Raw genomic sequence first — 15,223 nt, 5'->3', positions numbered from 1 at the left:
CCTCGGCCTCCCAAAGTGCTGGGATTACAGGCATGAGCCACTGCGCCCGGCCATGACCCTTGATTTTCTAAGTAAACACTTAAACTTTATTTATTTTTTCACAGTTTATGTTGACTTTATTTTTTTTTCTTCTTCTTTTTTTAAAAATTTTATTATTATTACACTTTAAGTTTTAGAGTACATGTGCACAATGTGCAGGTTTGTTACATATGTATACATGCGCCATGCTGGTGTGCTGCACCCATTAACTCGTCATTTAGCATTAGGTATATCTCCTCATGCTATCCCTCCCCACTGCCCCCACCCCACAACAGTCCCCAGAGTGTGATGTTCCTCTTCCTGTGTCCATGTGTTCTCGTTCAATTCCCACCTATGAGTGAGAACACGTGGTGTTTGGTTTTTTGTCCTTGCGATAGTTTACTGAGAATGATGGTTTCCAGTTTCATCCATGTCCCTACAAAGGACATGAACTCATCATTTTTTATGGCTGCATAGTATTCCATGGTGTATATGTGCCACATTTTCTTAATCCAGTCTATCATTGTTGGACATTTGGGTTGGTTCCAAGTCTTTGCTATTGTGAATAGTGCTGCAATAAACATACATGTGCATGTGTCTTTATAGCAGCATGATTTATAATCCTTTGGGTATATACCCAGTAATGGGATGGCTGGGTCAAATGGTATTTCTAGTTCTAGATCCCTGAGGAATCGCCACACTGACTTCCACAATGGTTGAACTAGTTTACAGTCCCACCAACAGTGTAAAAGTGTTCCTATTTCTCCACATCCTCTCCAGCACCTGTTGTTTCCTGACTTTTTAATGATTGTCATTCTGACTGGTGTGAGATGGTATCTCATTGTGGTTTTGATTTGCATTTCTCTGATGGCCAGTGATGATGAGCATTTTTTCATGTGTTTTTTGGCTGCATAAATGTCGTCTTTTGAGAAGTGTCTGTTCATCTTCACCCACTTTTTGATGGGGTTGTTTTTTTCTTGTAAATTTGTTTGAGTTCATTGTAGATTCTGGATATTAGCCCTTTGTCAGATGAGTAGGTTGCGAAAATTTTCTCCCATTTTGTAGGTTGCCTGTTCACTCTGATGGTAGTTTCTTTTGCTGTGCAGAAGCTCTTTAGTTTAATTAGATCCCATTTGTCAATTTTGGCTTTTGTTGCCATTGCTTTTGGTGTTTTAGACATGAAGTCCTTGCCCATGCCTATGTCCTGAATGGTATTGCCTAGGTTTTCTTCTAGGGTTTTTATGGTTTTAGGTCTAACATGTAAGTCTTTAATCCATCTTGAATTAATTTTTGTATAAGGTGTCAGGAAGGGATCCAGTTTCAGCTTTCTACATATGGCTAGCCAGTTTTCCCAGCACCATTTATTAAATAGGGAATCCTTTCCCCATTTCTTGTTTTTTTCAGGTTTGTCAAAGATTAGATGGTTGTAGATATGTGGCATTATTTCTGAGGGCTCTGTTCTGTTCCATTGATCTATATCTCTGTTCTGCTACCAGTACCATGCTGTTTTGGTTACTGTAGCCTTGTAGTATAGTTTGCAGTCAGGTAGCGTGATGCCTCCAGCTTTGTTCTTTTGGCTTAGGATTGACTTGGTGATGCGGGCTCTTTTTTGGTTCCATATGAACTTTAAAGTAGTTTTTTCCAATTCTGTGAAGAAAGTCATTGGTAGCTTGATAGGGATGGCATTGAATCTATAAATTACCTTGGGCAGTGTGTCCATTTTCACGATATTGATTCTTCCTCCCCATGAGCATGGAATGTTCTTCCATTTGTTTGTATCCTCTTTTATTTCATTGAGCAGTGGTTTGTAGTTCTCCTTGAAGAGGTCCTTCACATCCCTTGTAAGTTGGATTCCTAGGTATTTTATTCTCTTTGAAGCAATTGTGAATGGGAGTTCACTCATGATTTGGCTCTCTGTTTGTCTGTTATTGGTGTATAAGAATGCTTGTGATTTTTCTACATTAATTTTGTATCCTGAGACTTTGCTGAAGTTGCTTATCAGCTTAAGGAGATTTGGGGCTGAGACGATGGGGTTTTCTAGATATACAATCATGTCATCTGCAAACAGGGACAATTTGACTTCCTCTTTTCCTAATTGAATACCCTTTATTTCCTTCTTCTGCCTAATTGCCCTGGCCAGAACTTCCAACACTATGTTGAATAGGAGTGGTGGGTGAGGGCATCCCTGTCTTGTGCCAGTTTTCAAAGGGAATGCTTCCAGTTTTTGCCCATTCAGTATGATATTGGCTGTGGGTCTGTCATAGATAGCTCTTATTTTGAGATACGTCCCATCAATACCTAATTTATTGAGAGCTTTTAGCATGAAGGGTTGTTGAATTTTGTCAAAGGCCTTTTCTGCATCTATTGAGATAATCATGTGGTTTTTGTCTTTGGCTCTGTTTATATGCTGGATTACATTTATTGATTTGCGTATATTGAACCAGCCTTGCATCCCAGGGATGAAGCCCACTTGATCATGGTGGATAAGCTTTTTGATGTGCTGCTGGATTCGGTTTGCCAGTATTTTATTGAGGATTTTTGCATCAATGTTCATCAAGGATATTGGTCTAAAGTTCTCTTGTTTGGTTGTGTCTCTGCCAGGCTTTGGTATCAGGATGATGCTGCCTCATAAAATGAGTTAGGGAGGATTCCCTCTTTTTCTATTGATTGGAATAGTTTCAGAAGGAATGGTACCAGCTCCTCCTTGTACCTCTGGTAGAATTCGGTTGTGAATCCATCTGGTCCTGGACTCTTTTTGGTTGGTAAGCTATTGATTATTGCCACAATTTCAGAGCCTGTTATTGGTCTATTCAGAGATTCAACTTCTTCCTGGTTTAGTCTTGGGAGGGTGTATGTGTCGAGGAATTTATCCATTTCTTCTAGATTTTCTAGTTTTAAACTTTATTTTTAAATTATTTTCTGACTTCCCCTAAAGTGCTTACAGAATCCCCAGGGCTTTGCAGAAATAAAATGTTTGGAAGCAGCAGCTGCACCAGGTGGCATCCTGCTGTGAGCTGTTGGGTGTTGTCTTCAAGATACTCACTTTAAAACTGGGTTAGTCCAATGCGTGCATATCTTTGAGGAAATTAAGGTTGGTTAACATGAGGTGATGTTGTTGTAGTGGTTAATTTAGCCTTGTTAAGATTACTGTTTGGACAGTTGCCTCAACTTTGCCTGCTCTTAGAAGCTCGGAAGCTTGCATTGGTGTTAACACCCTAGGTTGATGACATTCCTTGGATAAGTTCATGAAGGTGTGAGACATTTGGTAGATTTTTGTACTTACTGCTACTTTAAACAAACTCAAGATGTCTAAAGATATTTGTTGTTTTCATCAATATAGATGCCAGTGAGGTCACCTGTGTAAAATCCGTGTACTGTGCCCCTGCCTCTGCCCTGCTTGAGGAAGGCAAGCCAGCTGTGTCCATGCGTAGACTACTTGCGTAACAGGTGACACCAGTGCCATGCTCATGCTGTTTCATGAGGACTTCAGGGACGCATAAGCCGGTGGCTGGTCACCCGGGGCACCTGGGCGTGACTTCAGCATAGCTGGTGGGGTGGGGAATGGTTTTCCAGTGCAGATACCCCATGGTAACTATCAGCTGATCAGCCTTATTCATTCATTCGCTTCATTTGTTCATTTAACAAATCTTGTCAAGCTCTTGCTGTGTGGCTGGAAACGGTGCATATGGAAGGGAAAGCCCAGGTTCAAGAAGCATGGACGTTGCCCATTGTGGACTGATGCTGGGAGATCTGGGGACAGATGAAAGCGGGGGATGAGGGTCTCTTGAGGGGGCTTCTCTCACTGCTTGGCAGGGTTTTGCCACCTACCAGTAGCTGTCATAATCCTTTGTGCAAGATGGGGATCACCCGTTCTAAAGGGGTCCAGTGAGCCCTGAGAAGAGTCTCTAAAAACGGGGTGGTTGAGCTGAAGGTGGGAAGGGCAAGAGAAGATGCATGGGAGGAGATGCAAGAGGAGATGCATGGGAAGGGCAAGGGAGATGCATGGCCGGCGGCGTGGGCAGAGCCAAGCTCAGGGGAGAGACGGAAGGGTGCAGGCTGGCGGAGAGGCAGCCTGCTCCGAAGGGTGATCCCTCGACCGATGGGCAGCACTGCCCAGGTATGGTTCTGGAGCTGGGGGGCCTGAGGTGGGGCCTGTGTGCACGGCTGAACGTGCAGCGCCATCACTGGCGGGCTGGGTCAGCAGTGTCCCAAGGCGTGAAGCCGTCTTGCTGGCCCCTCAGCCTGCTGAGCAGCGGTGTCTGGCGGCTTGCCCTGACCGTGGCCATGCGGATACTCTGGGGGTGTGGGCTAGATGCCTTTCCCACCCAGATGCTGGTCTCCCTCCTTTTCATCTTCTCTTTGGAAGGCCAACTTTACACCAGTTGTTAGAAGTTTGCTAGGAAAGCCCCAACATGTCAGAGGAACTCCAGTGAGGCAGCTGACTTTCCATGTCAAGGGAGCGCTCCTGTACCACTCTGTCCTTCTGTGGACTTGTGACTCTGTTACTAAGGACACAGGGCCTTTGCTCCCTGAGGGCTTAGTTTTTTGAAATCCTCAGCTATTCGCAGGTAAAAAGACATCTTGTTTTAGAGTCTGTTTTTAAAAAAACAAAAAACAAAAAAACAAGGTCTCACTGTGTCTCGCAGACTGGACTGCAATGGCATAATTGTAGCTTACTTCAGCCTTGAACTCCTGGGCTCAAACAATCCTTCTGCCTCAATCTCCTGAGTAGATGGGACTATAGGCACATACCATCACATCTGGCTAATTAAAAAATAATAATAATAATAATAATAATTATAGAGATGGAGTCTTGCTGTGTTGCCCAGGCTGGTCTTCACCTCCTGGGCTCAAGCGATCCTCCTGCCTCAGCCTCTGGAGTAGCTGGGATCACAGGTATGCACCACCATGCTATCTTTGAAAAAAGGGTCTGACTGTGTTGCACAGGCCGAATGAATCTTTAGCTGATCCCTAAGACCTTTTGGTGGCCATCCCTGTGGCCCCAAGGTTGGAGTCCATGCTCCATGTGGGAGGCCGATGGTTGCCTGGGGCTTTTCTCTGTGGCTCATCAGTGATTCTTACGCAACCTGCTCTTTGCAAACAAGGTGCTGAGAAATAGCACTGGCTGGGGCGCAGCTGAGCTGCTTGGGAAAGGAATGGCCTGTAGCGTTGCCGCCTACACTCCTGGCCTCGGGTCGTCTGGGCACACGGGAGCGTGTCCGGTGTGTTTTCCAGTTCTGCTTTAAGTCAGGACTGGACAGTTTAGGTGGCACGGAGCAGAGTGAGGCTGGGGGTGCGGGAGCCAAGCAGGGCTCCACCGTCGCCTTCTTTCCTGTTAAACAGAGAGACTATGGTGACTTCCTGACCCTAGGCCAGGCCGGAGGGCAGCAAACTGTGACCCAGGGGGCAGATCCAGCGCAGAGCTGGGATTTACAAGAATGACCAGCAAGCTAAGAATAGGTGTTGTGTTTTTAAAGGATTGTTAAAAAAAAAAAAAAAAGGAAGAAGAAACAAAAAAGGAGAATGTGCAACAGAGACCATCTGTGGCCCGAAATCCCGGAAATGTACATCGTCCAGCTTTACAGAGAAAGCTTCAGTGTCTGGTCTCGTCGGTGGACTTGGAATGGAATAATCAAGGGGTGAAGCATTTTTAAAGAAAGCCGTTTTCCTATTTAGTAATAACCCTAGAACAGAGTGTCTCCCTTTGGTGCTGTTGACGTTCTGGGCCAGGGCCTTCTCTGCTGGAGGCTGTTCTGTGCACTGTGGTGAGTTGAGCGGCATCCCTGGCCTCCGCCTATAAGATGCCAGTACTGTCCCCTCCTCCCCCTGTTGTCGCAAGCAGAGATGTCTCACGTCATTGCCAAGTGTCCCTGGAGGGTGCAGAGTTGCCCCTGGTTGAGAATCACTACCTTAGAATAATTCATATATTACTTATTACAGACATTTATTGCCTAACTCTCAGCTCTTACTGGAACGACTCTTAGGAACAGAGACGGCTTCACTTCAGGCACAAGTCTCCGAGGACACTGTAATGGCACAAAGAGCCGATTGAGCAGGCATGAAGGGTCTGATGTTTATAATTAAGTCATTAGGATTTCTTAGAAAACTAATTGCTTTTGTTCCTGCCCAAAACCCAGCTGATGTTTTCAGTCTTTGCAGACATGTCTGGGTGTTACTTCTTCTCACAAAAATGACTCCTCTTACCTGGTGGAAGAAAGCAGTTAAAATCATTGACCCTATTCTGGTACAAGATTGACAGACTGAAAACAGGGAAAATCGTGATATTTTCTGTTAGGAATGATTCCGAAAAGGTGGGGGCAGAACAAGAATAGCAGAATGTTGGTCCTTATTAAACCTGGGTGGTTTCTTACACTATTCTGTTTACTTTGCATATGTTAGAAATAGTTCTGGCTGGGTGTGGTGCCCCACGCTTGTAATCCCAGCACTTTGGGAGGCCAAAGCAGGTGGATCATGAGGTCAGGAGATCAAGACCATCCTGGCCAACATGGTGAAACCCTGTGTCTACTAAAAATACAAAAATTAGCTGGGCGTGGTGGCACGTGCCTGTAATCCCAGCTACTCAGGAGGCTGAGGCGGGAGAATCGCTTGAACCTGGGAGGCGGAGGTTGCAGTGAGCCGAGATCACACCATTGCACTCCAGCCTGGGCGACAGAGCGAGACTGTCTCAAAAAAAAAAAAAAAAGTTTCATTACACAGTTTTTTGAAAAAATATTGCGGTAAGGTGACAGTTTGGAAACTCTTGTTTTAATTGAGATGTTTCTACGGTAGAGGACATTTGGCAAACTTGAAAGAATTTTCAAGGGCTGTCGTGTGGAATTGTAGCGACGTTCGGGGGACGTAAGAAGCAAATACATAGGTAGCACCACTTGAACCTTTGGTTCTTAAGGAATTAGTAGGCGTTCTGGTTTCCGCTGCAGCGTGAAAGAAGATGTAGGGAGGAGCTGGGACGGAAGAGCCAGGCGCACGGCTTCCTTCCAGAACCTCCTGTACAGCGGAGTCTTCTCCCTCCTGGGGCCCACGCGCCGGGGGCCCACGCGCCGGGGACCCACCTTCTCCATCAGGGCTGTGTGAGAGAGGAGCCGAGTGAAGACAGCACCTCGAGGTTTCTGGTCTCCTCTGGGGAGAAAGAGAGGAGGAGCTAATTAAGACCACCTTTGGTTCGGTGGAAAGTAATGAGAAATATTTTTATTGAAACCCGTTGTTGGAAAAATTCTCAGTAAGGTATTGGCCCATAGACCTACCTTAATATAAACGGTGAACACCATTTAGGTGTGTTTTCAGGGGCTCTAACACTTCAGTTGAACCGAACCCCATGTCTGGAGACCTAATTCCAGAAGTCCTGAACTTGGGGTGTTCCACATCCCCGATCTTATCTTACCTGAGGAGAGATTGACCTCATTTCCTAAAACATTTCCAAGGTGGCATTTCCAGTTAGCTTATTGCTGCTTTATTGTGTGTTTGCCCAGGTGGGGAATTTGTCACCAAGCTGGGTTTGTCACTGGAGGCAGGGTGGTGGAAAGCCGAGGGTTGGGGTGATAGGGTTCCATAGACCCTGGGAAAGCTGCGTGTGGGTTGGGAGTCTCCGAACCCCTAGGTACTATAGTCGGAGTTTGGCACATGCGCACATTTTTTTCTGGAGAGAAGGTCTATAATTTCATTTTATTCCCAAGAGGTTTTATAACCTAAAGGCCAATACCACAGGAGTCCAGGTGCCTTTGGGTAGACTTCGAACTCCCCCCGGACAGAGAATCATGCTATCCTCATTCCACCCAGCCTCCTACTTTTCATTTTTCTTTTCTTTTTGTTTTTTGTTTGTTTGTTTGTTTTTGTTTTTGTTTTTTGAGACAGGGTCTCACTCTGTCGCCCAGGCTGGAGTGCAGTGGTGCGATCTCAGCTTACTGCAACTTCCACCTCCCGGGTTCCAGTGATTCTCCTGCCTCACCCTCCTGAGTAGCTGGTATTACAGGCGCCTGCCACCATGCCTGGCTAATTTTTGTATTTTTTAGTAGAGATGGGCTTTCGCCATGTTGCCCAAGCAGGTCTTGAACTCCTAATCTCAGGTGATCCACCTGCTTCAGCCACCCAATGTGCTGGGATTACAGACTTGAGCCACCGTGCCCAGCTGCTTTTTTTTAATTTCCACCTCCCCAGGCAGGGTCTACAGTTTCCCTTTTTGGCTGGGCACGGTGGCTCACACTTGTAAATCCTAGTGCTTTGGGAGGCCGAGGCAGGGTAGATCGCTTGAGCCCAGGAGTTGGATACCAGCCAGGTCAATGTAATGGGGACCCTAGAAAAATTAGCTGGGTGTAGTGGTGCGCGCCTGTAGTCGCAGCTACTCGGGAGGATGAGGTGGGAGATCACTTGAGCCCAGGAGTTTGAGGCTGCAGAGAGCCATGGTCGTGTGACCGCACTCCAGCCTGGGCAACGGAGCGAGACCTTGTCTCTAACAAATTAAACTTTTTTAAACAAAAGTTTTCCCTTTTGATTCTCTTTTGCCTACCTCCCCCACTTTTCCCTTCACCTCCTTACTTCCCTCTCATGATATCTGCAGCCACAAAGGGTGTCGCCAGCTGCCTCCAGCCTGCTGGAATAGTTACGTGCTGTGGTACACAGGGTGGACGATATTGTTACTGGCCAAAGAGTGAATATTTCTAGCGTTTTTCTCTGTCTGTTCTTTGATCCTGCTTTCCTTGATTGCCCCACCTTTGTCCTTCCCCAGGATTCACTTTCGTATGAGAAAATGTTTTTCTAGAAAGTAGGTTTGGTTATTTGCACAGACGTACCCAGAGTGAGTGGCAGAGAGCTGTGTGATCTTGGGTCAGGCCCTTGGGGCACACGGCTTGCTCGGGGGTCGGGCGGCGGTCCACAGGGCCATCTGGTGGCCGTCCCCTGACTCTCTGGCCGGGTTGTTTTCCTCTTTTGCAGGTCATCCAGTCACTCGATGGGGATTACCAGCGGACCACCTGTTTGTATCACCTTCCCACCTCTCTGTAGCAAGAAAAATCACTTCAGCACCTCTTCAGTAATAATGATGAAACTGGTATTAACTGAATGGCAATTATGGATTTTTAACTCTAATTCACAGTAAACCAGCAAGCCATATGTTTAAAATCCAACCAAAAATCGTTGTGTTGCTGCATGTCTCGTACCGTTGTGAGAAGTTGTGAGATAGCCACTTGTGCAAAGAGGAATGTAAGTGTTACCTGCCCGAGGAACACAGCAGAAGCAGAAAGAGAAGACGTCTTAATTTATCATTACAGATATATGAAAGCATTATTTATATAGATAGAATATATAGATAAATACATATATTTTTGGTGGTAATGAAAATGGCTCCGCAGAATGCCGACCCGGAATCTATGCAAGTTCAAGAGTTATCCGTGCCCCTGCCGGACCCGCAGAAAGCCGGAGGCGCAGAGGCCGAGAACTGCGAGACCATCAGCGAGGGGTCCATAGACCGAATCCCCATGCGCCTGTGGGTGATGCACGGGGCGGTGATGTTTGGCAGGGAGTTCTGTTACGCCATGGAAACCGCTCTGGTCACACCAATACTGTTGCAGATTGGTAAGTCTCCTCCCCGTCTGTGCGCAGTGAACGCTGAGCGGAGTGCTAGCGGACTGGGCGTGGCTCTGATCCTCTGGAGGCAGAGGATGGTGCGTCCTGGAGAGCCCCGGGCACAGGAGTCTTTGTCTCCTCTCCCTTCAGCCTGCCCTGATGGTGGTTTTCGTCTCCTGTTTTCAGCCATGTTTGGGGAGGAGTGATCTTCGGATGTTGACGTTGAATTACAGTTTTGGCAAAGTGGTAGCTCAGCATCTGGGGCAGAATTGGCACTGATAAGTACTGGCTCTCAGCCGGGGCTCACCTCTCCCGCTGTCCCTGCCAGGCCACAGTGAACAACGAGCAAAGGGCAGGGTCGCCAGCACTGACAGTCACTGGCTGTGTCATGCAGGCGAATTCGGGAGCCCCTCTGTGCCACACTCTGATTCTTTGTGTGTAAAGTGATTGCAATCGCAAACCAACCCTAAGAGGGTCCCAGGTGTGCTTAGAACAGTGCCTGGCTGTGGGAGATACTGGAAGATGCTGTCATCTTATTGTTGCTGTTGACTTGAATCCAAGGTTATTGTGGACAGTAGATGGCTCAGAGACAGGCATTTCCAAAAGCATGGAAATTCACAGGCACGCACAGGTGGGCATGAAAACACGGAAAATCACAGACACGCAGGTGGGCATGAAAACACAGAAATTCACAGACACACGCAGGTGGGCATGAAAACACGGAAATTCACAGACGCGCAGGTAGGCATGAAAACACGGAAATTCACAGACACTCGCAGGTGGGCGTGAAAACACGGAAATTCACAGATGCACAGGTGGGCGTGAAAACACGGAAATTCACGGACACGCGCAGGTGGGCATGAAAACACGGAAATTCACAGACACGCAGGTGGGCGTGAAAACACGGAAATTCACAGACGCACAGGTGGGCATGAAAACATGGAAATTCACAGACGCACCGGTGGGCATGAAAACACGGAAATTCACAGGCACGCAGGTGGACATGAAAACAGAAATTCAGACACGCAGGTGGGCATGAAAACACGGAAATTCACAGACGCACAGGTGGGCGCGAAAACGGAAATTCACAGATGCAGGTGGGCATGAAAACACGGAAATTCACAGACACACAGGTGGGCATGAAAACATGGAAATTCACAGACGCACAGGTGGGCGCGAAAATGGAAATTCACAGACGCAGGTGGGCATGAAAACACGGAAATTCACAGACGCACAGGTGGGCGCGAAAACGGAAATTCACAGATGCAGGTGGGCATGAAAACACGGAAATTCACAGACACACAGGTGGGCATGAAAACACGGAAATTCACAGACACACAGGTGGGCATGAAAACACGGAAATTCACAGACACACAGGTGGGCATGAAAACATGGAAATTCACAGACACACAGGTGGGCATGAAAACACGGAAATTCACAGACGCACAGGTGGGCGCGAAAATGGAAATTCACAGACGCAGGTGGGCATGAAAACACAGAAATTCACAGACACTCGCAGGTGGGCGTGAAAACACGGAAATTCACAGACGCACAGGTGGGCGTGAAAACAAATTCACAGACATGCAGGTGGGCATGAAAACACGGAAATTCACAGACGCACAGGTGGGCGTGAAAACACGGAAATTCACAGACGCACAGGTGGGCGTGAAAACACGGAAATTAACAGAGACGCGCAGGTTGGCATGACCAGGCTCGCATGGGCAAGATGTGGTGTTTCTTCCAGATTACAGGAAGCAGAGCGGGGACCCTGTAGGGAGGCCCCACTGGGCATGGGCCCCATGGGCCCTAAAAATTTTGTCAGAATGTTTATTTTCTTTATGACCTAAGGAAGTTTTAAAAAAAATCTGTCATTTTCCAAACCCTTAGCAATATAAGGTGTCTGGGTAAGAGGCAGACAGTTTAGAAGCATCAGTTTTATTCTAGAATTCAACATATTGCATGGTAAAGTATTTTCAAGCCTACTTATTTTGGTTGTTTTAGGGATGTTTGTTGATACAAACATAATAAAGTGTTTCTTGTTCTGTGAGCGCTCACTCAGCCTCGCTGCAGTGCGGCTCCCTCGGTTATGTGCACAGATCTGACTCCAGCGTGAAATCGTAGCATTTTCTTCGATTGTGTGTGGGGCAGCCCCGCTGGCATCAGCACTGATTTCCTGTCACCCTGCCGTGGGAGCTGATGCTGATTATTACCAAAATCACAGGAGATACTGTGTCCATCCCTTGATCTTATCACTTAATACATTAATGAAAAAGCACTCATTTTACTTTTCCAGTGCTTCCATGATTGTATTTCAGCGTGCTTTTCCGTCTGCAATCCTGTGTCTTTTTTCATCTTTAAAAACCTTGTTTTGAGAAGGCTTCATGAGAAGGCCAGAGGACCTGGGGCTCAGACAAGGTTAGAGGACTCTTTTCTGGAGGGTTGGGGACTCGGACGTAGGAGACTGGGCGCAGTTGGCGCTCTTGTTCTCTCCTCTGTGTGTGTCATTCTGCATTTATTCTGCTTGTGCTCCTTGGGTGGCCATCATATCGTAGGGCACGGAGGGTGGACAGGACCCACATCTGTGGGCCAGGGGGCTTAGCTCTGTGGCAGGGGGGGCGCTTCGAGAAAGAAAGTGACCCGACCAGCGAGGGAAAGAAATGGGCTGGACCAGTGTGGGAAGGCCTTCATGGAGAGCAGGGCAAGGGCTCTTGGGCATCACATCCAGAGGCTGAGGGAGGGGAGACCTGGCTGTGTTCATGGAACTGAAGGACCACTTTCGCGACTAGACCTTAGCCAGGGAGAAGTTGGGTAGCAATTAATTTTACTAAACATTTATTTTGTCCCTTCAGTATGTAAGGACTTGGCACTGAGCTAATCATGAAAGCATTGTCATAACAAAGCTAAGGCGATTGGAATTACGAATTGGGCACCATCCTTCAGTTTCTGGACAACGAGTTGTGGTCGTGGTGACAAATACAAAATTTAGAACCTCCGGTTCCTGAGAATAAGCTGATGTGATAAAGAGTCATTAGGAACTGCTTTTCCCTAATTTTCTCTATGGCAGATGATGTGTATTGTGGCTTTGAAAACCCTAATACTTCCACAACACCTTGGAATTTTCATAGTTTATAGATGGTGAGTCTCAATTTCTATGCACGTTTCATTGTTTTGTTTTGATTATTTATTACATGAGACTTGTATAGATTTTAGATAATTTAGAAGGACAAATACAGATGCTCCTCAACTTGCAACGGGGGTATGTCCCAGTAAACCCATCATTGAAAATACCTTGAGTCGAAAATGGATGTAACACACCTACCGCACCGCACGTCATAGTCCAGCCTCACCTTCCTTAACCATGCCCAGAACACTCACATCAGGCTGGGCACTCTGGCTCATGCCTATAATCCCAACACTTTGGGAGGCCCAGGTAGGAGGACCACTTGAGCCCAGGAGTTCCAGCTAGGGCAACATAGTGAAACTCCGTGTCTACAAAAAATAAAAAATTAGCTGGATGTGGTGGTGCACACCTGTAATCACAGCTATTTGGGAGGCTGAGGTGGGAGGATTGCTTGCGCCTGGGAGATGGAGGCTGCAGTGAGCCATGATCATCCAGCCTGAATACAGAGTAAGACACTGTCTCAAAAAAAAAAAAAAAAAAAAAAAACCACTCACACCAGCCTATAGTTGGGCAAAATCATGTAACACAGAGCCTATTTTATATAATAAAGTGTTGAAGATCTTGTGTAATTTATTGAATACTGTACTCAAAGTGAAAACCAGTGTGTATGAGGACTCAAGATATGGTTTCAAATGAATGCGTATGGCTTTGACGTTAGTGTGAAGTTGAACAATCATAGGTCCCACCATCATAAGCCCAGGACCTGTCTGCTATGTACTTTACTACACAATATATGTAGTGCATATTAAAGGTAGCTTTCCAAAGTTGTAGGGGTGTCTGTTCCATAGATTCCATATAAACCTCCAGAAATGCTGACTGAAATAGGGAGAGTTGTAGTAAGTGGTTAGGCTGTGGCAAACTGACCCTCACCAGATGAAAGTAACCTTTATTGACCCTGAGCATTACAGAGTTCACGTAAAACTGTAAGCCCTGGTCTGTGTTCAGCAGGAGAGCAGGAATCATGAATAGAAGGTATTTTTACAGGTTATAGGAACAGGGCTTTAATGAGTTTGTTCTTAGACGTGCTTAGATTGAGTCCAGACAATAAAAGGCCCAATTTATTTCTCAGAGTTTGACTGAAATGACACTTACAAGGGCAACGTAGTGACCAAAGTTTTCCCTGATCGGAGTTGGAGTTTCTTTAAAAAGTTGTCTGCCGTCCGTACCCAGAGCCACAGTGCTTATGATTGGATTTGGAAATACTGTTACCTTCACTCCGGGCAGTTTGACAGTTGGCATGAAATGTCCACAGTGGTGTGGCTGCCACCATTAGGACCTAGAATATTTTCATCACCCCAATGCTCCCAAATGCCCCCCACATCAGCCCCGGCTGCCCCCAGCCACCACCAGCCTGCCTCTGTTGTCATGGTGCTGCCTGTTCTGGAATCGATGTAACTGGAATCGCACAGCGTATGGTCTGGCTCTTGTCACTTAGCATAATGCTTTTCTGATTCATCCATGTTGCTGCATGAATCAGTACTTTCTTTGCTCCTTTTCTGTGCTGACTAGTACTCCACTGAATGGACCTGCCATCATTTGTTTTCATGAATCAGGTGGTAGAGATTTGGGTTGTTTCCATTTTGGAGGCTGTGATAATAAAGCTGCTGTGAACATTCACCTGCAAGGCTCTGTGTGGATGTGTTTCATTTCTCATGAGTGGTTCACTGGGAGTGGCTTGCTGGGTCCAGTGCTTTCCAGGGTGACGGTACCGTCTTGCATTCCCACCGCAGCATAGGACAGTTCCCATTTCTCCACATCCTCGTCAATGTTTAGTGTTGTCAGTCCTTTTCAGCTTCATTCATCGAAGTGGGTGTGAACCATATCTCATTGCAGCTTTAATTTGCATGTCTTTTTTTTTTTTTTTTAAGATGGGGTCTCACTCTGTCACCCAGGCTGGAGTGCCACGGCACTGTCACAACTTACTGCAGCCATGACCTCCCTGGACTCAGCTGATTCTCCCACCTCAGCCTCCCAGGTAGCTGGAACTACAGGTGTGCACCACCACGCCCATCTAATTTTTGTATTTTTTGTAGAGATGGGGTTTCACCGTATGTTGCCCAGGCTGGTTTCGAACTTCTGGGCTCGAGCCATCCGGCCACCTCAGCCTCGCCAAGTGCTGTAATTACAGATGGGAGCTACATGCCTAGCCTGTTTTTTTTTTTTATATATATATTCTTACACTTTATTGAGACGAGGTTTTGCTATGTCACCCAGGCCAGTCTTGAACTCTTGGGCTTAAGTGATCCTCTTACCTTGGCCTCCCAAAGTGCTAGGATTACAGGCAGGAGCCACTTTTATTTATTTATTATTATTATTTTTTTAAACAGGGACTCTGTTTCCCAGGCTGAAATGCAGTGGTGTGATCACAGCTCTCTGCAGCCTCAACCTTCCTGGGCTCAAGTGATCCTCCCGCCTCAGCCTCCTGAGTAGCTTGGACTATAGGTACGC

At 46.6% G+C, this 15,223-nt stretch overlaps 1 protein-coding gene across 4 annotated transcripts in view; it reads left to right on the top strand.

The window, feature by feature from the left end:
- Window positions 1–15,223, top strand: part of SLC45A4 (solute carrier family 45 member 4) — a 101,134-nt gene that overhangs the window by 43,777 nt on the left and 42,134 nt on the right. For all 4 annotated transcript variants that reach the window (XM_063709548.1, XM_004047576.5, XM_055349370.2 and 1 more), the window contains exon 2: window positions 8,965–9,603. In XM_063709548.1, coding sequence (XP_063565618.1) covers window positions 9,363–9,603 — 241 coding nt within the window. In that variant the 5' untranslated portion in view covers window positions 8,965–9,362. The remainder of the gene's footprint in view (window positions 1–8,964; window positions 9,604–15,223) is intronic.

The sequence above is a fragment of the Gorilla gorilla genome, chromosome 7 (assembly GCF_029281585.2).
Source record: "Gorilla gorilla gorilla isolate KB3781 chromosome 7, NHGRI_mGorGor1-v2.1_pri, whole genome shotgun sequence".
Taxonomy (NCBI): domain Eukaryota; kingdom Metazoa; phylum Chordata; class Mammalia; order Primates; family Hominidae; genus Gorilla; species Gorilla gorilla.
This window is presented reverse-complemented; position numbering and strand designations above follow the sequence as displayed.